Here is a 23,611-nt window from a genome sequence, read left to right as displayed (position 1 = left end):
AAACAAACCCAAAAAAATCAAACCAAAAAACCCAGCCAAGTATTAAGAAACACTTAACTTTCAATGAGACTGCTGCCAGAGGCTACATGATCTCCTCCTATGAAAAATGCCACTCAGGAACTACAGAGATAGGGCTATCTTGGGGGGTGATCCACTGGAAATGGAAACAGGCCATATCAGCCTTCCTGCACTCACTGGTGGCCTGTGGCTTCCATCATAACCCTGAACTACCTGGCCTGACTGCTATTCCCTTAGAACACAGAGCTCTGTGCCTATGTGATACCCGTTCCACACTCTCCAGCCCAAGCCCCTAGAATCCAGGATGGGGAACAGGCCTCACCCACCTTGGGTCGCGCTGGAGAGGGCCGAGGCCTTTTCTTCACTTCAATCCAGTTCTCAGAATCCAGGTCAGGGAGGCTGGCGGACAGGCCCTTGGGCAGCGTCTTTAGGTTGCTGACCTCCTCTGTTTTGGTTGGCACTGGGGTGACTGCACGGGGAGAGCCAGGCGCAGACTCTGAAGGGTAGAAAGGGGAGGTCCTCATCCCTCCAGTCCTCCTCTTGATGCCAGCCCCGAGCAGGACTGCTGGCCGGAAGACAAGGGCAACAAGGAGGCATCCACATGCCAGCAGGGTACCTACCTGTCTCTTTCTGGTAGTGCTGGCGGGGCACAAACTCTGGGCAGTTGAGAAGCTGGGAGAAATCAGTCTGGGAATAATCCACTATCGGGGGACCAGGAAGAGGCCATTTCTCGGGCTCCTCCCTCCTGCGTACTTTTTCCTCAACAATCTCTACCACTTTGCTGTCCTTTAGGGCCTGCAGGGGAGAAGGAGGGAGAAGATGCAGAGGGAAGACGAGGACAGACCAAGATCTTGGAAGCCGGGGCATGACTGAGCCCCATGAGCTCAGCGCAAAAGTCCAGAGTTGGCAGGAGTATAAGAAAACTGGCCCCATCTTCCACAACCAGCAGATGAGTGAGATGTTCAAACTTGTAAGAGGTAACAACATGCAGAACACACTTGCCCTTTGACCCTGCCATTCTACTTCCAAGAATCAATCCGGGGAAATACTTGTACCAATAGGTGACAGCATGTATAAGATATGGACAAAAGGCCATTCACAGCAACACTGCCTGTAAAAGGAAAAAACCGGGAACTACCTAAACTTGCCACTACATAGGCAATTTAAACCAATTATGGCACAGCAATTCAACCCAACACTGCTGCTGCTAAGTCGCGTCAGTCGTATCTGACTCTGTGCGACCCCACAGACGGCAGCCCAGCAGTCTCCTCTGTCCCTGGGATTCTCCAGGCAAGAACACTGGAGTGGGTTGCCATTTCCTTCTCCATTGCATAAAAGTGAAAAGTGTCGCTCAGTCGTGTCCGACTCTTAGCCTACCAGGCTCCTCTGTCCATGGGATTCTCCAGGCAAGAGTACTGGAGTGGGGTGCCATTGCCTTCTCCGAACCCAACACTACTCAGGCTTAAAAGTCAGCTTCATATGTGTTGAGGTGGTTAACAGTCACAAAAACCAGGTCTAGATCAATGAGTTTAAGATCCCACTGGTGTTGGAATTGTTAATTAAAAACATGCAAATGCACACAAATTTTTCTAGGATTCACAGGTAAAGGGCTACAGGTATCTATCTTGGGGGAAAGGGGGTGAAGTAATGGAGAGTAGAGAAGAATTTTCTTTTTAATATCTTTTAAATGGAAAAGAAAAACATTTCAACATGTGATAACATACTCTGTTGGTGAGGCTGGGGAAAGAGGCATTCTCATACACTGCTGGTGAGATCGCAGAAAGTACACCCACTAGAAAGGGAATCAGGTAACAGCTAGCAAAATTATATATGCATTGGCCTTCAGTTCAACCATCCCACTCCTACAACAAAGACACACTGGCTAAACCGTGAAAAGATACATATACGCACAACTCTAAGTAAGAACGAGGAGTCTCTCTCTATTACCACTACCACTACTAAGTGCTCAGCTCCCAGATACATTAAGTGAAAGCAAAAAATGGTGAAGAAATACATGTGCTATGTTACCATTCATCTAAGAAAGGGTGAGTATATAATAGAGAGAGGCATTTACTTATTTTTTTTAATGGAAGGATTCAAAAAAGTTTGTTTATAGTAAAAGGGAAAAAAGTATTAAGAAAATCTTTTAAGCTGGACTATCAACATACCATTTGCCTTTGGAACCACAGAAATATTTTATATAAATGTAAAACAAGTAAGAAATTAGGCGTAAGAAAGCATTCCCAAAAATGTGAGAGCAAGGCAAAATTACTAAAACTAATATGTACACAACCACACAAAAAGTATTTCAACTTAATAGTCACTGACCGTATAAATGGGGAAAAAAATCTAGGAGTAGGAGAGATACTGTAAGCATAGTCTGTACAGTAAAACAAATGAATAGTTACTCTGATGTTGTTTGGAATCAGGATTTTTGGCATGGGAGAGTAATAGTTACAAACATAAAAGATCCTTGGGTTAAGTAAAGACACTGGAGAAATATTAACAGAAAATATCAGTGTAATCTCATGATATATTAAAAAAAAAAAAAACAACCAATCATAGCAACAATCACCCTACAACTCAGGCTGTGATATCTAAATATCAGAACTACTATTTCCCCAAAATAAAGGCCCTAGAGTGTCTTAAAGAAAAAAAAAAAAAAAAGGCCATTCCAGATCTGAGGCAACAAAAGTACAAGATGAACTAGGGTCCCACTGGCAACAATTTGATTTAGCATAATAACTACAATAAATGAAACAGAATGCTTGAATCTACTAGTCTGTAATGATACAAAAACAAACAAAAAAAAACAAACTGAAACCTTACCAGTTACCTTTGAAGGTTATTAGAGATCAGCTCATAATTCTGAGAACTGGTTAACAAAGGAAAAGATAAAGCACTTAACTGCCCTTCCTGTACAAACTACATGCTTCTTGGTAACCAAATAGCTGATAAGGCAAAGTACCTCCCTAAAGAGTTATTCCAGCAAACAAATACAGACAGACAGAACATACACATTTTATAGTTTCTAATGAAGTAACAGGTAATTTACAGCTTATGTGACAAAAAAGAGAACCAGATGAAGCACTCATTAAGTGCCACCTGAGAGAATATATCACTATCTATAAAGTATTCTTGACAAGGAGGGAGAAAGGAAGGAAAAAACCTGAATCTGATCAGGTCTCTCAATCACTAATTTACAAAAAATCTGGAGTACGGAACATGTAAAATTACTGATTCACAAATTACTGAAAGAAAACTTCTAAAACAGGGTGAATTGGCAACTGAACAAATATTTGGTGATATTAAAGAATTGTTAATGTTTTTATATGTAATAGTGCTACAGTGAGTACTTTTCTTTAACAGGCCTTTATCTTTTAGAGACAGATTAACTGAAACATGGATAAAATGTCAGATTACTGGAGATTTTCTTCAAAGTAATCTGGGAAAGGAAACAGATGAGGAGACAAATGGAATAAGACTGCCCATGAATTGATAGCTGCTGAGACTGGGTAATGGGCTCATTACACCACTGTATTGACTTTTGTAAAATTTCCATGTCTGATGTCTTCCATGATAAAGGGGTGAGGGAGAGACGGGGAAGAAGGTGAGATAGAGAAGGGAAGGGAACGAAGAGAGGGAGGGAGAGAGGCTGGCCAAGCCTTGTAACCTTAGCACAAGTAATGAGATGAGGACTCTTCTGGGGTTCTTGGGCTTGACACAAACTCCAACTCCTTAAGTAAGGATCTTTCCTTCCCCTCCGCCCCAGCCCCAGGGAGGGAGACATACCGCAAAGATGAGTGAAATGTCAGTGGTAAGGGCCTGCACTCGGTGGAAGGACGCAATCAGTGTCATGGGAAGGAAACCGTCAGCATCCATTTTTCGTCGCAGGAAGAAGTCTCGCTCTAAATTGTCCACGCTGAAGTAGTATTCACTAGGTGGAGGGGAGAAGTGTGATTGCTCCATCATGTGTGAACATGCCTTCTTTGTTCTGTACATTCCAGGAACCTCACACAGCCTCTGACCAACCCTGTCCCTCTGTATATACAATCTTATAGGCTGGAAAGAGATGATGTTATCCTCTCATGGCTCCCTAACCTTGGGTCAAACTGTCTCTCTCTGCCCTTCCGCCTCTTGGTACACCTGACAAACTCCTCATCCTCTAAAACCCAGTCCCAATACTGTTGGTCACTTTCTCTTCTGCTCCTAAACTGCTTATCACACTCCACTGCAATGATCTCTTTCCTTGTATGGCCCCCCACTGGACTGGGAGACAGTCCACTAGAGAGGTTAGGAGTTGAGGTTTTGCAAGTCAGACAGAAACAGACTGAAATCTGTGCCTTGTCACTTATTAGTTGGGCAAGTTACTGGGCCTGTTTGCTTATCAATAAAAAGGGGATAAAACCCAGCTCATAAGAATTAAATAGGTAACTCTATAACTAAGTAAGAGAATGCCTATAAAGCTGAGCACTGAGCCTCATCAATGAGGACTCAATTAAGTGTCTATTAGCATTCTGACAATGCTGCCATTACAAATAGAGGCCCAAAGGGAACAGAATCTAGACATTTTCGTTCCTTTTAAAAACATTAACTGATTCATTTTTAAAACAGAAGTACAGTTCTCTCAAGTTATCTTTTTCGTCTCCAGCCAGAGGCAGCAACCACTGTGATCCCCAGAAGGGCCTGTACAGCCTTATTCCGTCCTCAGGCACCCCCCAACCCCACCCATGTCTCCAGAAGGAAGACGCCTGTCCACTCACATCTGGCGTTTGATGTAGTCTTTAAGCAACTCCTGGTCCACGCTGTAAAGCTCAGTGCTGCTGACATTGTCAAAATAGTAGGTGATGTTGTTCATGTACTTGGGGGTGCGAGGCCCCTCCGCACCATCAAACTTTCGGTAGCCAAACTGGTAGTCAAAATGCGCTATGGGAGGAACAAGCACCATGAGGGAGAGGAGATCCCCACCCACCGCCCCCGATGAACTCCCTCAGACATCCCGGAGCCCAAAGGGGCCTCACGTACTTCGAGTGCCACCCCGTCCGCGTCCCCGTCCGCGACCACGCCCCCGTCCACGGCCACGGAAGGAAGCCCGCGCCCCACCAGCCCCATCACTCTTCACACTCGATGTCTCATCCTGGTCATGCCAGGCAGGCTCCGATTTGGTCTCTGGTTGCCAGGCTGGAGTGGGGGGGGCCACGGGCACGTAGGTGACAGGCTCAGACCCTATGGGGAGAGAGGGCATCAGGTCAGGCCTGAGGGTGACCCCCAGGCCCAGGCCCTCCATAGTGGGAGCGCATACCTTTGATCTCCCCGCGGTTGGTGGGCGTGTGTCGTGGCTCTGGAGGACGAGTAGGGCGTGAGACCAGTTTCTCTCTGGGCACTTCAGGCTTCATGTCTATTTGCAACGGAACCCACTTGTGTTTGTTCCCTGGAGGATAGCGTGGGCACGAGAAAGGCTTGAAGGAGAGGCCCCTCCTGCCCACCTCTACCCCCAATCCTCTGTCCCTGGCAGGGCTTTTACTGCCCCCGGTCACCTCGGGCAAACGCCTTTCCCTCATTGGACCTCATTTTCATCCCTGAAATAAGAAGGCGGTGGACTTCAATGTGATGGACACTCTTGGTTGACTCCCAATACCGATTTCTCCAGAGCACACCATTTACAGCCAGACACACGGCAGCCTGGAATCAAGACCGCACCTCCAGGCTCCCCTAGATACATGCCAAGGAGAGCTGAGTGGAAGCAGTCAATTCTAGGGTGCGTCCCTAAAAAGCAAGGAGCTATTCTCCCCTTTCCCCACGCTACTAAGTAGAGTGAGTCACCTGGGATGAGAAGAGCCAACACACAGCAAGACAAAGGAATCAAAGAGCTGCCATTATAGGCCTGGCCTACTCCTACCAAGCTCTCAAGTGAAAGAAACAATCTTCCATATTGGTTAAACCACTGTTCCTCTAGATACGTATGACAGCAGCCAAACCTGTATCCTAGCCATTTCAGCCAGAGCAATGGGATCGCCTGTATTTAAATGAAATCTAACACAAGGCAGAAATACGTCAACAGACACCAAGAACACACTGAGGGAGGGACCGCCTGTCTTCTGCACTGCTTGAGCCCCAGTGCTGAGGACAGGGCTTTCCAAATACGGTTATAGCAAAAGAACTGATGGACAGATAGTTAGAAAGAAGCTTGATGGCCCAGCAGCCTACACCCATCAGACTCTCAAGCACTTCCGGGGGGCTCCTGAAATTGCTCCAGCAGCCCTCGAGTTCTCACATTTCCTGTTCTCCTGCTACCTTCTCCCAAGTCCTGCTCCAAGTCACTCACCTTTCTTCTTCTGTCCCCCTCGCTGGCAGTCCTCGTCCCCATTCTTCTCCTCCCCCGATTCATCGGATTTGGTTTTCGGGCTCTCCTTACTATCACTCCCCTCTCCTTTCTCCTGTTCCTTCATGTCCTTTTTGGGTGGTAGCTTGCGGGCAGGCTGAGACTTGTGGGCCTGTGGCTGCAGCAGGAAGCAGAGGAACAGGGAAGTGACATGCATCTGAAAGCCACTCAGGATGGGATGGAAGGGAGCTCCCTGTCACCGGAGCACATGATGCAGGTTGGGGTGGATGTACCCTATAGCCCTGTTCTCACGCCTGACATGCCTTTGCTGGGAAGAGTGGTCAAACAGGCAAGAAGCAGAGGACAACCCGCCTCTCCAGGTCCCTTAAGTCTAAATGAGAGAGACAACCCCTCAACGTGGGCTGTGGCCTGCAAAGGCCAGGTGTTTACTCCCTACAACAGGACCATGTGGTCTGAATCACCGGTGGGATGGAGGAGACACTGGCCTCTGGTCTGTCCACACCAATCCTGTCTGTGAACAAAGCCCACTGGCCCAAGCCGATGAGAGACCTTGCCATCAGGCCAGGAAAAAAGATGCTGATGGGGAAAGGACTGACCAGGGGTCCACCTTCTGCTGGGGCTTAGGAAAGCTACGTCAACTTCCCCATAACCTGTGGTCTGAAGGTGGGTACCTGCCCTAATGACCATTCTGCTGCACTCACAGGCAATCCAAGTGGAGAACACAGGTTTTAGAACATGACACACTGATTTTCAATCCCCGCCTGGCCATCAAGGACTAGTGATTAACCTCCCCTCCCGGCCTTAGTGGCCTCATCTGTAAAATGGGAATTACCGAAGGGCCTATCTAGGAGTCACTGAGGATTAGGTGAAATGGTGGATAAATGGCACTTGGCAGTCTCTGTCACACAGCAAGGGCTCAAAGGATGATTCTTAGCTATTTCAAGGTTGCCCATATTTTCCAACCACTCCTTCTAAAAAACAGAAAATTAACACCCGAGGCACTGAAAGCTTGAGGCCAAATGTGAACATGTAGACGGAGTTCAAACCTGCCCATCCCTCCCCACAGACTCACCTGCACACTCTTATGGGCTATCTCTCCAGGTGTTGGCCAGTTGATTGCATCTCCAAAGTCACCAACCTGCAAGGCACATTCTGTGAGGGTTCCAGGGTAACCCTGCCTCCACCATTCAGGCCCTCATCCAAAATACAGCTCCACCAAGAGATCATAAGCCAAAACCAGTCTGTCCACGAGAACCATCCACAACAAAGACCCAGAAAAAGTGCCTCTGCTATTCAGAAATCCCCTGCAGCCCAGAAGCACTCACTACAACAGAAAAGAGGCTCCCACCTCCATCCAGGAAGCCCACCCCCACCCCTGGGTTGCCAACTCATATTTCTTACCTTGCCACCTTTGCGCTGTTTAGGAACTGCTGCCCTCACCACCTTTGCTGGGGCAGAATGTTCTGTGGAAGCAAGAAAGGAGAGGTGGTTATACAGCATCCCTCAGAGAGGGCCCCCGACCAGCTCCTCACCCTCATCACTGCCCCATGCCACTAAGCAACCTGTAGGTTCCCAGACAGAAGATGTGGTGGACAGAAGAGGGACACATGCTCAAACCCCGCTTTCTGAAGAAATTACGGAAAGTGAGATCATGGAAGAAGCAGACAGCCCAAACCCCAGGAATTCAACACTGGTCTCTCACAGCTCTTACCCTCTTGTGTAAGGGGGACTGAGGCCTGGAGACCCTAGGTCCATGGCAGGATTTGCTCTATAATCCAGGGCTCCTGAATCACAGCAGATCCCATAAAGGAATCTGAAAGACTCTCTCTGGCTCAAACATTCTAGAAGTCTTCATGTGAGTAGACTTAGGAAGGCAAGACAAAAACCCTAAGTGGGTAACCAAGAAGTCCAAGACCTCTTCTAAGGCATGTGCATCAGAGCCAGCTCTGTCCTCAGTGATCTGTGGTCACCAACGGGAAGATGTGCCTGCCTTCCAAGTTTCCAGAGGAAAAGTGAGACCATCACCCCCTACATTTGACTCAATGGTTCCACCTTTAGGAATTTATCCTAATGATACAAATTAGACAAGTGTTTAGGCTTATGTGCAAAGATGTTGCAAGAGCTATTCATAATTTCAAAAACACTGAAAATAATGTCTAACAGTAGGGAACTGGCTAAATAAAAGTTGAGCAACTTCCAGAGTGTTCTTAAATGATAATGATCTCTACTGATATGAAAACATAAACACACTAATGAAAAAAAATTATAATCCTATTTTTGTAAAATAAATTGAAAAGGTATACATACAAATACACATAGTAGGAACTCTGGAAGACATATAACCAAATATTACCAGGACCTAAGTAGTATGTTTGGGCTTCCCTGGTGGCTCAGACAGTAAAGCGTCTGTCTGCAATGCAGGAGACTCGGGTTCGATCCCTGGGTTGGGAAGATCCCCTGGAGAAGAAAATGGCAGCCCACTCCAGTATTCTTGCCTGGAAAATCCCATGGACCGCGGAGCCTGGTAGGTTACTGTCCATGGGGTTGCAAAGAGTCGGACATGACTGAGCGATTTCACTTTCACTTAAGTAGTATGTTTACAGTGATTTAATTTTGTTTGGGATTCTCCAGTAGTTTCAACCAGGGCAGAGAAGAGCTTTCTATTTTTATTACTTTTAATTTTTATTTTTTGGCTGTACCGTGCATCACGCAGGGTCATAGCTCCCTGACCAGGAATTGCACCTGCAGCCCCTGCAATAGAAGTGCAGAGTCTTAACCACTGGCAAGCCAGGAAAGTCCAGGGGCTTTTGGGGAAAAAAAAAATTTTTTTTATAAGGAAGTGGCCCTAATAAGTCTGGTCCTTTCTACACCTATACTTGTTTTTCCAAGTTGGTTCTGAAGACCAGGAGTTTCTGAACCCTTCCTTCCCAGAGACCCACAGGATAAGATACAACCCGGGCCTCTGCTCACCCACCCCTTTGCCTCCATTGTTGGCCAGCCATGCCAGGACAAGAGCTACCCCCAGTCCCTGAGCAAAAAAATTTGTCCAGCTGGTCTCAAAAGGAATGTTCCACTTCTTGATCACACGCATGTTCCCTTAATGAGAAGAGAGTCCTTGCCTGATTCCTAACTGGGAGGCCACTGAATTCTTGGCTTCCACCCCATACTGGAGCCACTGCCTCAAGACATTCCACATGCCAAAGGAGAGCTGGGGCTCTATAACCCAAACCACAGCATCCCCTATTCCCAGTGCTGGGCAGTGCAGAACCAAAAAATCTCTTTCAGTTCCAAGAGGATGGAGCTTGTAAGCCCAGGGAACTCCTTACTCCACACTGATTCTCTTGCTAACTCCAGTTTGGCCCAGAGCAGCCTAATACCACGCAGCTCCCTGACTAGGACCAGCAGAGGCAGCTGTTAGAAGATCAACTCCCTCGATTACACATAAGCTATGGCAGTAATTACTTCTCCAGGGACCCAGCTTATAGACCCCCAAAACACTCCCTGCGTGCTACCAGGACAAGAGCAGGCCGAAAGGCCGGCACCATCAACGTCATTATCATGAAAGTGGAATGGGAAATCAGATTCAGAGGGCAAAGTGCTCTTGAAGACTACCTAAAAAGGTTTAAGGCAAAGTTTTGTCGGGTCATTGTCTTATTTCCTCTAACAAAAACTCTTTCAAAATTGGGAAGAATCAGATCCTGTAATTACCCCGCCTAACACCTTGTTCAAGATCACAAATGGTAAAGTACTGCTAAAAGTTCAGGCTCTCCTTAATGGGAGTGACCCGCTTCCACTAAAAGACCCCACCGATTCCCTACTCCCCCACCAATCCCAAGCTGACCAGGGGAATGTGGCTCTCTGGGCACACCCAGGAAAACCAATCAGTTAGCCCTTTGAAAAGTTTGCTGAAAAGGCCCCATCCCTAGTTAGCCTCCCTCTATCCCAAGGACCCTCAGTACCCTGGTTCCTACTCTGCTCTCAGGTAGGGCCTCGGGCTGCCCCTGCTCTAAGGAAGAATAAAATTCCCCAGAGAGACAGAGAAATACTTTAGGGAGAGAGAACCACTGCTACCTTTAAGCAAAATCCCTAGCTCTGTTAAAATCCCGCAGGGCCTAGGGGAACGCAGGAAGGCTCGGATGAGCTATTGTCAGGCCCTGGGGGCAGGTTGGAAAAAAGACTAGGTTTTCTAACTTCAATTACACATCCTTTTCTGGGTCCCCTCCCAACTGTCCACCTTCACCAGGCGCATGCACGTGTACAAACGTGGGCACACGCAGCACAGCTCCACAATGTACAGGGCCTGGCATCTAAAATGGCTCCCAATGGAAACCAATCTTTTGTGCAAGAGGCCAGTCCTTATGTCCAGCACCACTAACAGCCACCACTGACCCAAGCCCAGCTCGGGACACACTACACTCACCACCTCGCATGTGCCCAAGAAAACAGTTGTAGGACATGAGAGCAGCAAAAAAGGCCCGTGGTTCTGATTTCTTCCATTTAGATAGGCAACTGAGGCTCCCAAAGGCTAATAAGGGGCTTCCCTAGGGAAGAGCCGGGATGGGCACTAGAAGCCTCAGCTCCCTCTGTCCAGTGCTCCTTCCAGCTCACCAGAGATTCCACATGTCCATTGGTGGGAAAACGGGTCAAAAAGCTTTCCTGGTATAATCTCAGAGCACCGTCCCGCCACCTCCTGGTGAAGAGTCACTGGACAGGTTCCCAGGCAGAGGTGTGGTGAGGTGGCCCGAGGTGACCCCAGCACTCAGGGGGAGGAGGATGGCAGGCAGAGGCTCTGTGAGTGTCTCCCTTCTCCATCAAGGCAAGCAGAGGTTAGCTGGGATATGGAAGAGGCGAAAATGGAGTCTGCTAGGAGCCAGTACTGAATGTTGTTCCGGGGAGTGGGGGCGGGGGGTGGGGGGGCGGTGTCAAGGGGCTTTCTACAAACACATACTCATTCGTGTATTAAATGAACCCCACAGTGGAGGTGGGGTTGGGGAGGGAACAGGGAGACCAGGAGATTTTTCATGAAGCTCTATCTGATCAGCAAACTCACTATTTTCACTTAAGACCGTGAGTGGTGAAGAGAAGGGGAGCTAAACCAATACCCTCTTCTCCTGGAGCCTGGCTCTTTTTCCACACTCTGAGCCCCACCTCCCCCGCAAGAAAGGGGCTGGCTCCAGGGCAGGTCTCCCCAGGAGAGAGGAAAGAAGGAAGGGGGGGATTTGCCTCAGTCCCCAGGGAGGCTGTGGTATAAACCCCTGCCACACCAGAGGAAGGAAGAGCAGAGGGAAGGCCTGAAGTTCCTTTCAGTTGAAGAAATCCAGCCACTCCACCTTTTTCTCAGCACAGAAGAGGAAGAGAGCCTGGCCTCAAGGAGTCTCTGTCGGCCTATAAACAGACTTAAGCCCAAACACAGCTGGTGTAAACCCAGGTAAAAACACAAAGTATGGGTGACCCTTGAACAACACAGGGGTTAGGAGCACTCACCTCCAACACGGTCGAAAAATCCAACTTAACATCACGCAGTACTGCTTTTACATCGAGAATAGCCACATATTAATGGACCCACACAGTTTAAACCTGTATTGTTCAAAGGTCAAGCCCACTTAAAAAAAATTATTTTTCATTTGTTTACTTTTGGTTGCACTGGATCTTCACTGCTGTGCGTGGCGAGCAGGGACTACTCTCCAGTTGCGCTGAAGTAGCTTCTCTTGCTGCAGAGCACAGGCTCTAGAGTGTGTGGGCTTCAGTAGTTGTGGCTCTTGGGCCCTGAAGCATGGACCAATAGTTTGGCTCACAGGCTCTGTTGCTCTGCTGCCTGTGGGATCCTCCTGGACTGGGGATCAAACCCCTGCCCCCTACATTTGGTAGGTGGATTCTTATCCACTGCACAATCAGGGAGGTCCCAACTGTATTTTCTACACTGCTTGCTTCCAGAAAGATCCTAAAGCTGCTGACCCTTTTGGGGAGGGCACGGGGGGACCTAGAAGGGCCAGATGTAGGTCTTAAGGAGCAAGGACTTGGTAAACTAGCAAGAAACTAGGGAAGGATTTTGGGGGGGAAGGTATGCGGATATGAGTCAAACTCATCAGGTTATAGAAAAAAGAACTGATAAGAGGGGGACTTCCCTGGAGTCCAGTGACTAAAACTCTGCACTCTTAATCCATGGTTTGAGCCTGGGTTCGATCCCTGGTCAGAGAACTAGATTCCCACTCTCCAAAGAAGACTGAAGACTCTGAGTGCCACAACTAAGATCCGGTACAGCTAAATAAATGAAGATTGGTAACACGAAGGGAAAAGCTGGAAATGAAACTGAGGGATGAGTGTGGGTGAAAAGTGAGATGGGGCCGGGCTAGATGGGAGAAGGCCTGAAGGATGGGGCTGGCCAGAGGAACTACTAGATTTCATGCCTTAGTGCCAGGAGGACAGGGGAAGGCCAAACATTTATTTTGGGGCTGGCATCATCTCCTGGAGATTAGCGAAGTATCTAAAAAGGCTGAATTTACCCTGAGTGCAAAGAACTTCTGCCTTGGGGAACAAGGTCATTTGTTAGGGGCTGCATTAGTGGCGTTCGTACCCATCTGCTGACCTATTCCTATGGCCATTAGGTCAACTTCTTGAAGAGACAACCACATCCCAGGTGAACTACCCTGGCTCTGTGCTCTCACTGTACTGTATCAGCTGCCGGTTACTTATCTATTCTCAACCCCACCCCACCCCCCTTGACAGCAGGTACCAGGCTGCTTTCATAGCAGTGATTCTGGCATCTAGCTCAGGACCTGGCAATACAGCTGAGCTTTGCTGTTCCAAGTGCTAGTTCCTGAGTCTATGGCCTCAATCCTCAACCTTTATTTTAGCTGGAGCCTTCCCCCAGGCAAAGAAACAAGTGTTCACAGGCACTGCTGGGTCCCAGCAGAACCTAGTCTAGACTCCAATACTCACCAATTGTATAATCTTGGAGACACTCCCTACCAGCCACCCTCCCTGGGCCTCCCTCACCTTCCTCAACTGAACACAGGATATTCCTATCTACAGGGAGAAGGAAGAGAAGGTAAGATGGCAAGCAATGAGACTTCTCATCAGAGCAGAAGAGATGCTAGCACCAAGCTGTGGTCGTAATGTTAACAGTGAGCACTTATGAAATGCCATGCACTGTTCTAACACTGAGTTAGCTCCTCTAACTGGTCTCATTTTACAACTGAGGAAACGAAGGAACACGGTGGAAAGGTTATTTACCAAGATCACAGCCTGCAAGCAACAGAACAGGATTTGAAGTCAAGCAATTTGACTCTAAATCCTGTGCTTTCAACCACTAGCAGGAGGGTCCAATTTACCTCCTCATTGTGGTCAATAGGGCAGACCCTCAAATCGCCCTACACACTGGAGAAAACCAAGGCCCACTACAGGGAAATCTAAGGTCATGGAGCAAGGTAAGTGACATTCCTAGGATTGAACACTGGCAACTTGACAATCCCCTTCTTCCCCACCCAGAGAGAAGCCAAGGGAAACTGACCCCTAACACACCTATCTGGCACCCCACAGTCCTGTGAGGGAAGAGGCGTTCCCTCTAGGCCCACCCCCGAGTTCCCCCATTCCTACCTCTGCCCCAATGAGGGTGGGGGGGCAGGGACAGGCGTCCAGCTGACATAGATTCTGCCCCAACCACTGCCTGAGAGCTGGAGCCCAGGACCCTCACTGCGGAAGGCAGAGAAACCATTAAGGCAGAGTGCAATGCCAACAGGAGTCTAGATTATATCACCCACCTGTGCCCGTCCCTCCCAGGCCAGCCTGGGGGCACAGTCAGAAAAGTCTGGTGTATTCTCAGCTGTCATCCAGCCTAGGGGTGCGGTGGGGTCTTTAGAGGAGGAGTTTGGGGACCACCGACTTTTCATCCCATCCCCACTGATCCCAACACCAACCCTACCCCTCCACATGAACACTCATCTAAAGAGTAAAAAAAAAAAAGCTTTGTTAACTATCCTCACCTTCACTGATTCCTACTGTTGCCACCACTTTTCAGACAGCTCTCTCTGACCAGCTTTCCCACCCTGATTTCCCCCAGACGTGCAGAGGAAACACAGGAGGGGGCTGAAGGGTGCCGTTATGGAAAGGAGTAAGAAGAGAGGGGAAACCTTCAGAAGTCAGCTCATGGGACTCCGCTCAAAGCAAGCTCCTGAAGAGTCTGCGCCCCTTGGGCCTGGGAGGAGGAGCGCAGGTGGCAGGCTGTGGTCACATGACGCTGCCTGGTCCGGACCAGCCCCAGTCAACTATCTTTAGCTGGCGGTGACCCTTTAGCCTGCGGTGACTCTCCCTGCCCAAGTAAGCCACCCTGGGGTGGCTGTGGTCACACCCACTACCAGTACCAATCCCTGAAGTCCTGCCCCAAAGCTAATTAATAATCATCACAGCTGAAATATACCAGCAGCCAGAGAAGCTTCTGGCCTTCAAGTGCCAGCTCCCTGACCCAGCCTTTCTGAAGAGCACATTTGGTTCTAGTTAGAACAGTAATTCTAATAACCACCTTTTACTAAGTGCTGAGTAGGCGCCAATAACTGCTCTAAGTTGCTTTGTGCTATTTCATGTAACTGCCTCAAAAAGACATTCCAGTTGCTTGGAAAATGAAACTCAGGGAAGAGACTTGCCCAGGGTCATAGAGTATATATACTGTGTGACATTATTCACAGATCTCAGTGTAAATTCTTCTCAAGGCCTTTCTTAATTGCCCAACTAGCAACTCTGGATCAAGTTCTAATTCAGTCTATCATGTGGGGTCTTCAGAGCACTCATGAGCCCCTGAAATGTTTGCATTTGTGTGCATCTCAACTGCACCAGACTAAGTCCATACACTATCCACACAAACTGCTCACATGCAGTGGCTCATTTACTTTTCACAACCATGCTAGGAGACAGGTAAGGTGATGATGACTCCCGGTTTATAGATGAGGAAACTGAGGCTCAGAGAGGCCACCTGCCTTAGGTAGACTAAAACCCAGGTACAGCTTGACTCCACCTTGGGCTTCACCAGCCAGCTACATGCCCTATATAGGCAATGACTGGGATTTCCACAAGGGTAGGGATCTTTCTGAATTGCTCACTGGCCCCTGGAACCCAGGACTGCAGCCTGTTCATGGCTGGCCCAATGAAGAATTTTACATTGGTATGGGTGCCTCTCAAAGAACTTCCAGAGCATTCTTTTCTGGGTAGAGAGGTTAATTACCCCTTTGCATTATGTCCAAACAGCACAGCTGGGCAGCCTGGCAGCTGCAACCCTTTGAGTCTAGACCTATGCCCTGTTCTCCTTCAAGTTGGAAGCAGTGTGCTTCAACCCAAACACCAGACATCAGCTGTGGAAAACAGAACAGTGTGCGGGCAGCAAACAAAACAGCCCTGAAACTCCCCAGCGGTCCCCGACTTCAGGCGTAAGCCCCCAGGCCCTGGGCTACATCACAAATCACAGAGCTGGCTGGCGGCGTGGCAAGCGGGGAAGCACGGACACTAGCGCAGAGGGCAGCACCCACTCAAAGGCAGTCGCCACACCACACAGGAATGCAAGCTTATGTTGCCAGAGCATCTGAGTTTTCAAGAAATACAGAAAAATAAACTTGGTGCGGAAGAGTAATTTTCTGCTTTCTAAATACTATTAATGAATTCACATTAAAAAACAAAACTTTTCCAAGCCATATCCAGCCTGTAGGTTCCTGTATTGTTCTTCTAAGCCCTGAGGGGCAGGCCCATCATCCAGCAGCCAGGCCCTGGATTTCAGAGCCAATCCTCAGGCAGGCTGCAATGCTCTGCTGCCCCACTGACACCATCGTCCTTATGCAGGAGGCTGCTGACATCAAAGCTCCTTTTTCCTTGTGCCTGTGCTCACCTACCACCTAACACAAACTCATTTTAACTGTCCTAAGTCTAAGGCATTCTTTGCTGCAAGAGGCTTCTGAATCCCCAAGAAACTACTCTGGATTATCCCTGTTACTGGACAGAAAGGCTGGAAGGAACTTGAGAACTCAGGCCATTGTACGGGCAGGAAAACTGAGGCCCAGGAGGAACCAGGCAGTGAATTGCTGTGAAGCTAGCACTGGACATCACGTTGCTGCCTTGTGATTCAGAGTTTTTCCCACAGGTCAGGAGGCCACTCAACAACACAACTACATTAATTCGCAGACTAGGGGGCAGGGCCTCAGGGACCCAAACATTCCAGGTACTGCTCCCCACACCCACTGATGATGCCTATAACAGACCCAGAAGTCCCCGTTTTTAAGAACAGCTTCTCACTTGACACTTGACAGAAAAGGAGGGGTGCTCTGGCTGAAGTGGATCTGGGAGTGTAGGGCCCCACTTTCACCAGCGACCTGACTTCTCCAGGGGAGGCTCTCGGCCCCTCTGGAAGATGTGCGGCAGGCGGGCCCCAAAGGGCCTGACCAGCCATCTACCCAGTGAGGCAGGCTGGGCATCCTCACTGATCCTCAGGTTCCTGCTCTCTGAAATGCTTGGATCCTAACAGCTTCAGTCCTGCAGGTTGGGGACATTTGGTAACAGGAAAACTTCAGCAGAAATAGTAGAGACTTGCCAACCATTCCTGAAGCATAAGGGGAATTGAAGTGCTTGGATAAAGACTAATTCCCCTAACCCAATTTAGCCAGACTGGGCTTGCTCCCCATAAAAGTAGTTGATCTGTTTCTGCTGCTGAGTCTGGGCCAGCCTTGGAGGCCTCGTCATACATAAGAAACCCCAACTGGGACACTGTGGATAAGGAGACAGGCTGCCCTACCAGCAGACTCCACACCCTTGCTCACTGGTGATCTATTCCACTCCCTCCCCTCTTCAGGAAATATAGAGGAGACGTGACCCCTACATTACCCATCTACCCAACCAAGTAGGCCCCTGGGCTAAGAGGCAGGACAGAGCAGCTATCCGGGACTTGGGAGTCCATGTAAACCTAAGAATGCTCTAACCACCAGCTGTCCTCAAAATAAGGAACTCATAAAGCCAGGGGAGATGGTCTTATCTAACCAATTTCTCATGTGGCTTGTAACCTGATAGGCATTAACAGGGCCACAGAGGAATGAAACCCAAGCAAGCAGGTTCATCAGGAAGCAGAAAAGCATCTCGCATGGAAGATCCTAGAGTAAGACTTAACCTCTCACTTTCTGAAACCGTGAAAGGGGTTCATGGTGGCTGCCAGCTCATAGGATTAACAGCTTAAATTAAGGGCAGAGGTAAACAGAAAACTACCATAAATGCATCTTTAAATGCATTTTTTAAATTATTAAAAATAATTATTTAAGAAAACGAGTCAATTACTGAATCTGGTGCTTTAATAAAAAATCTTTTTAAAAAGATAACAATTTGCCAGATTTAGCAAATTTCAGGTAAATAATAGTAAATTTTTAGATTAATTATGTCCCATGCAATATTTGGGACATGGAGAAGGCAATGGCACCGCACTCCAGTACTCTTGCCTGGAAAATCCCATGGACAGAGGAGCCTGGTGGGCTGCAGTCCATGGGGTCGCTAAGAGTTGGACACGACTGAGCAACTTCACTTTCACGCATTGGAGAAGGAAATGGCAACCCACTCCAGTGTTCTTGCCTGGAGAATCCCAGGGACGGGGGAGCCTGGTGGGCTGCCGTCAGTGGGGTCGCACAGAATCGGACACGACTGAAGCAACTTAGCAGCAGCATACTAAAAAACGTATTTGCTGCTTATCTGAAAATCAAATTTAACTAGAGATCGTGTATTTTTAACAGCGGAATCTGGCCACAGTAGGAAAGAACCACTGCCCATGTCCCACGACAGTGAGCCAAGTGTCCAGGGCGGGGGCCTGGTGGTCGGGAGACTGACCAGCCCTGGCACCAGCACTACAGCCCTTGTCCTTGGGGCCTGGGAGAATTCCCCTCTGGGTGGCTTCAGTTTCTCTCTAAGGACTATGCTTGGGGTGTGAGGATCCCGTCATCTGCACTCCTGACATCTTTTAATTCTATCCTCACACTCACTGATCACCCTAACCACAACCTTAGATGAAGCCAGTTTTCCAAGGGTACAATCCACCTCTGACACCACTGCTACAAATGACTTGGGCCATAAGATTTCAGAATGCAAAAAAATTATCTCCTGAGGAGCTTGTCAAAATACAGAATCCTGGGTCCCACTCTCCAGAGATTCTTGCTCAGGAACAGTGGAACCAGGAATCTGCTTAGTAATTCTAAGGTAGGTTTCCTCTGGACATACCTGACGTTATAGACCAAATGAGTTTCACCTCCTAACTCTGACAGGGCTTACTCAGAACCACAAAATTGCATTTAGTATTTTAAAAATTTTTTACGAAGCATAGTTGATTTACAATACTGTGTTAAAGTTTCACATGTACAGCAAAATGATTCAGTTATATATATATTTTCAGATTATCTTCCATTATAGGTTATTACAAAATATCAAAAATAACTCCCTATGCTATACAATACAGTAATTCTTATTTGCTTACCTATTTCATACATGCTAAGTCGCTTCAGTCGTGTCTGACTCTCTGTGACCCTGTGGACTGTAGCTCACCAGGCTTCTCTGTCCATGGGATTCTCCAGGTAAGAATACTGTAGTGGGTTTGCCATTCCCTTCTCCAGGGGATCTTCCTGACCCAGGACCCAGGGATCAAACCTGGATCTCCTGCATTGCAGGCAGATTCTTAACCGCTGTCTGAGCCACCTTGGGAATCACATTTTATGTATGCTGCTGCTGCTGCTAAGTCGCTTCAGTCGTGTCTGACTCTGTGCGACCCCACTGACGGCAGCCCACCAGGCTCCCCCATCCCTGGGATTCTCCAGGCAAGAACACTGGGGTGGGTTGCCATTTCCTTCTCCAGTGCATGAAAGAGAAAGGTAAAGTGAGGTCGCTCAGTCGTGTCCAACTCCTAGCGACCCCATGGACTGCAGCCTACCAGGCTCCTCCGTCCATGGGATTTTCCAGGCAAGAGTACTGGAGTGGGGTGCCATTGCCTTCTCCTCATTTTATGTATAGCAGTGTGTTAATCTTATACTCCTACTTTATCTCTCTCCTTCCCCCAAGTTTGCTTTCGGTATCTGTGAGGCTGTTTCCGTTTTGTAAGTAAATTCATTTGTATTTATTTAGATTCTACAAAAGTGATATAATACTAGTCTTTCTATCTTACTTTAGTATGATAATCTCTAGGTCCATCTATGCCACTGCAAAAGGCAGTATTTCATTTTTTATGGTTGATTACTCTTTCACTGTATATATGTACCATCTTTATCCATTCACCTGTCAAAGGGCACTTTAGGTTGCTTCCATGTCTTGGCTATTATAGTGCTGCTATGAACACTGGACGGCGGGGGGGTTGTGGGGGAGGTTAATGTGTATCTTTTCGAATTATAGTTTTGTCCAGCTCTGTGCCCCAGAGTGGGATAATTGTATTATACGGTAGCTCTATTTTTAGTTTTTTAAGAACCTCCATATTGTTTTCCTGTGGTGGCTGTACCAGTTTACATTCCCACCAACAGTGTAGGAGGGTTTCCTTTTCCTCCATACCGTCTCCAGCATTTATTATTTGTAGACTTTTTGAAGATGGCCATTCTAACTGGTGTGACGTGATACCTCATTGTAGTTTTGACTGGCATTTCTCTAATAATTAGTGATGCTGAGCATCTCTTCATGTGCCGATTGGCCATCTGTGTATTTTCTCTGAACAAATGCTTATTCAGGTCTTGTGCCCACTTTTTTGACTGGGTTGTTTCTTTTTTGATATTAAGCTGTATGAGCTGTCTGAATATTTTGGAAATTAACCCCTTGCAAGTTGCACTGTTTACAAATATTTTATCCCATTCCACAGGTTGTCTTGTTTATGATTTCCTCTTGTGCAAAAAGCTCTTAAGTTTGATTAGGCCCCATTTGTTTATCTTTGCTCTCAAGGCCTGGGAGATTTTTTAGTATTAGTATTTTAGAACTGACTGGGCTTCCCTGGTGGCTCAGTTGGTAAAGAATCTGCCTGCAATGTAGGAGACTGCATGCAATGCGGGAGACCGGGGTTCGATCCCTGGGTCGGAAAGACCTCCTGGAGAAGGAAATGGCAACCTACTCCAGTATTCTTGTCTAGAAAATCCCATGGACAAAGAAGCCTGGCAGGATGAAGTCCATGGGGTAACGAAGAGTCGAATATGACTGAGTAACTAAACCACACCATTTTAGAATCAGGGTGTGCTTCTTAAGAAACGGTAGTGGGTACATGGGTTCTTATTCAATGTTTTTCTTTTTATATTGTATTAAATATTGAATAATGTCTAAAAAAGAAAAATACATTGCAGAACTATTCTGGTGGAAATGGAACTGAAGTCTCCTTCCCACTTGACCTCCCACTCTTCTGGAGTCCCTGAGCAGAAGGCTGTATACAAACCCCTCACCCTCATGACTGTGGGAACAGGGACCCTGAGCTAGCAGGACTGAAACACCACTTCCATAAGCTAAGAACACCTGAGAATGTGGGGGACCTGGGTTAAGCGCAGATTCCTGACTTCCCCCAAGCTCCAAAAAAGCAGTGTGCAGAGAGAGGCAAAGCATGGGCATCTGCATTTTTAACAAGTTTCCTGTGCAATGCTGATGCCAATTAGTATTTGAGAACTGAGCCGCCAATGAGTGAGACTGGCAGGAAGGGACCTCTGGTCTCCAAGTGTCAATCCATGGTCTCACACTTATGGACTGGAAGTGCAAACAGGAATTAACCAGCTCAGAAGAGCAGGAGCGAGCAAGTTTTAATTATATACAGAGAGCAGTCAGAAGAGAGATGCACCAAGGAGCCCATCCACTCTTTCCCACCATCCAACCTCTAGCATCAGGAACCAAGACTGGTCAAGCCAAGAAGCCACAAGTGAGCCAAGTATCTTGACAGACTTGAGTTCACAAAAGTCAGTCTGGGTTGAGCTCAAGGTTGTTTCACAATGAGCTCCCACCTATGGCTGTGCTACAAGGAGAAATGAAGGCTCTGAAGGGACCTGTCTGCCTCTCTCTTACAGCTTCCATTCTCCCTCTAAACCTTGCTGTTTGCTCACCCAGTGCCCTGAGGTTTGAATCCATTAAATAATAATGGCTACCACTTACTAAACATTTACCTCAGGCCTCCTGCTATAGGCCTATTGTGCACTTTCTAATCCCCCCAAGGGTGAAGCTATTCCAGTTTTATTGGAGACTGGGTCGCTCCAAAGGTCACACAGTGAGAAGGGAGCTGACACCAAGGATCTGAAACTGAAAGCCCAGCTACCCTAGGTCTCTCAGTACCGCCAGAGACAGATACTTGGTGGAGATCCCAAAGGGCTCCAGCTCAAGCAGACCCTAAAGGGACTAAAGCCATCAGCACCAGAATCCACTTCTTTGAACCTATTAGCTCACCTGCCAGGCAAGGATAATGCCATTTAGGACAGGGGACAGGGGCAAAGCACAGCCAGGAATCAGAGCACTCTTTATTGCAAAGGCAACGCTCTAGGGCGGCCTGTAACCCAAAGGCCTGGGCTCTGGCTACACCAAGCCCAGGAGAATTCTGCCTCCTCCAGCAGATGAGAAAGGGGAGGACGGAGGAAACTGCAGAGATCCCACAGGATAAAAGACAGACTAGAGAGACAGAAAGGGAAGTAGAAAAGCAGAGGTTTTATGTAGGCCCTGCTTCAGGGCACAGAGGAGAGCTGAAGAAAGCATAAGCTACCCATTCAGGTAAATTACCCTTTCTGTATCCTTGGTGACTAATCAGTTCATAAGGTCTCCCTCATCCATCACTGCATCTAACTCTCACAATATCAGTTTGAGGTAGGAAGGGTGGACATGGTTCTCCCCAGATGACACAGTAAGACAGAACTGAGACTCAGTGAGCTTCCTGGTTTGTTCCAAGAACATCAATTTGTTTTTAAAGATGTCAGCCCTGGGCTCCTGCCACTCTATTATGAAACGTGACCACTGACATGAGGGGTTTTGTGTGCCAGGCACTAGAGAAGTAACGGTAAACAAGTCCCTATCCTCTGAGGGCTCAGTTTATATAAAGCCTTAATCTGAACTCTACCTGCAACTGGTTGATCTAAACTGCTTGGGATGCTGTACTGAGGAACCTCAGTAGACAAACTCAGGAAAAGCCTGTGGTCAATTAGCAATGTCTTTTATGAGCAGGAGAAGGGACAGCAGTCACAAATGTATTTATAATTCCAGTTTGGTAACCAGTGAAAAATGTTCTTCATCTCAACCACCATTCAGCCCATACTACGTATTGTGGATACAGAAGTGGGTAAGACTGACAAGGATCCAGCCCAAGAACTGATGACTGACATGAGAGCTGACATGGGTGGTGGCCGAGTCAATGCACTTTCCCTCCAGGGACCACTCCGTCCTCAGCCCAGGTTAAGACCTGCAACCCTTAGATCTGGTCTCTTTCAGAGATTAAGGCAAGGCCCAGGAAAAACAAACTGCAGAAACACAAGTGAGAATTACAGAATGGATGCCTCTGGAGGAAAGCTCACTGGGCTGCTCCATCCCCAAGGTCAGCCCAGACCCGCTCCTCCAGCAGCGGGACAGTGCAATGGTTAAGAATGAGCCTGGGCTCGAGTTCCAGCTCTGCCACTCCCATCTAAGTGACTCTGGATTTCTGTAAATGGAAACAGTTTCTAACCTACTGGGATTCTGAGGATTAAATGAGTTGCTATTTTTTAAGTACTTGGGGAAGCACATAAGTCTTCGTTGCTGCTGCTGCTGCTGCTAAGTCGCTTCAGTCGTGTCCGACTCTGTGCGACCCCAGAGACGGCAGCCCACCAGGCTCCACCATCCCTGGGATTCTCCAGGCCAAGAACACTGGAGTGGGTTGCCATTTCCTTCTCCAATGCAGGAAAGTGAAAAGTGAAAGTGAAGTCGCTCAGTCGTGTCCGACCCTCAGCGACCCCATGGACTGCAGCTTTCCAGGCTCCTCTGTCCATGGGATTTTCCAGGCAAGAGTGCTGGAGTGATGTGTTAGCTATTATTTGGAAGTTTAGGTATCTCTGGTAAGACTACTGACAAATTTTTCTACCCCATCTCACTCACTGGTGAGCCTGCTGCTGCTAAGTCACTTCAGTCGTGTCCGACTCTGTGCAACCCCACAGACGACAGCCCACCGAGGCTCCCCTGTCCCTGGGATTCTCCAGGCAAGAACACTGGAGTGGGTTGCCATTTCCTTCTCCAATACAGGAAACTGAAAAGTGAAAGTGAAGTCGCTCAGTCATGTCCGACTCCTAG

General features: G+C 47.9%; 1 protein-coding gene and 1 non-coding gene across 2 annotated transcripts in view; both read right to left on the bottom strand.

Moving 5' to 3' along the window:
* The window catches only part of LARP1 (La ribonucleoprotein 1, translational regulator), a 61,768-nt gene that overhangs the window by 14,478 nt on the left and 23,679 nt on the right, over positions 1–23,611 (bottom strand). The window contains exons 2-10 of the mRNA XM_024995265.2: positions 7,763–7,824; positions 7,434–7,499; positions 6,344–6,518; positions 5,321–5,449; positions 5,044–5,244; positions 4,782–4,944; positions 3,811–3,955; positions 639–813; positions 345–514 (exon numbers count right to left, since the gene is read on the bottom strand). Of these exons, the coding sequence (XP_024851033.1) occupies positions 345–514; positions 639–813; positions 3,811–3,955; positions 4,782–4,944; positions 5,044–5,244; positions 5,321–5,449; positions 6,344–6,518; positions 7,434–7,499; positions 7,763–7,824 (1,286 nt within the window). The remainder of the gene's footprint in view (positions 1–344; positions 515–638; positions 814–3,810; positions 3,956–4,781; positions 4,945–5,043; positions 5,245–5,320; positions 5,450–6,343; positions 6,519–7,433; positions 7,500–7,762; positions 7,825–23,611) is intronic.
* Positions 5,448–5,526, bottom strand: MIR2285AH (microRNA mir-2285ah). Its single transcript, NR_162223.1, has one exon. It is a non-coding gene; the product is annotated as a microRNA mir-2285ah (primary transcript).

Source organism: Bos taurus, chromosome 7, assembly GCF_002263795.3.
Source record: "Bos taurus isolate L1 Dominette 01449 registration number 42190680 breed Hereford chromosome 7, ARS-UCD2.0, whole genome shotgun sequence".
NCBI classification, from domain to species: Eukaryota; Metazoa; Chordata; class Mammalia; order Artiodactyla; family Bovidae; genus Bos; species Bos taurus.
The sequence above is the reverse complement of the archived record's forward strand: the minus strand, read 5'-3'. Positions and strand labels throughout refer to the sequence as shown.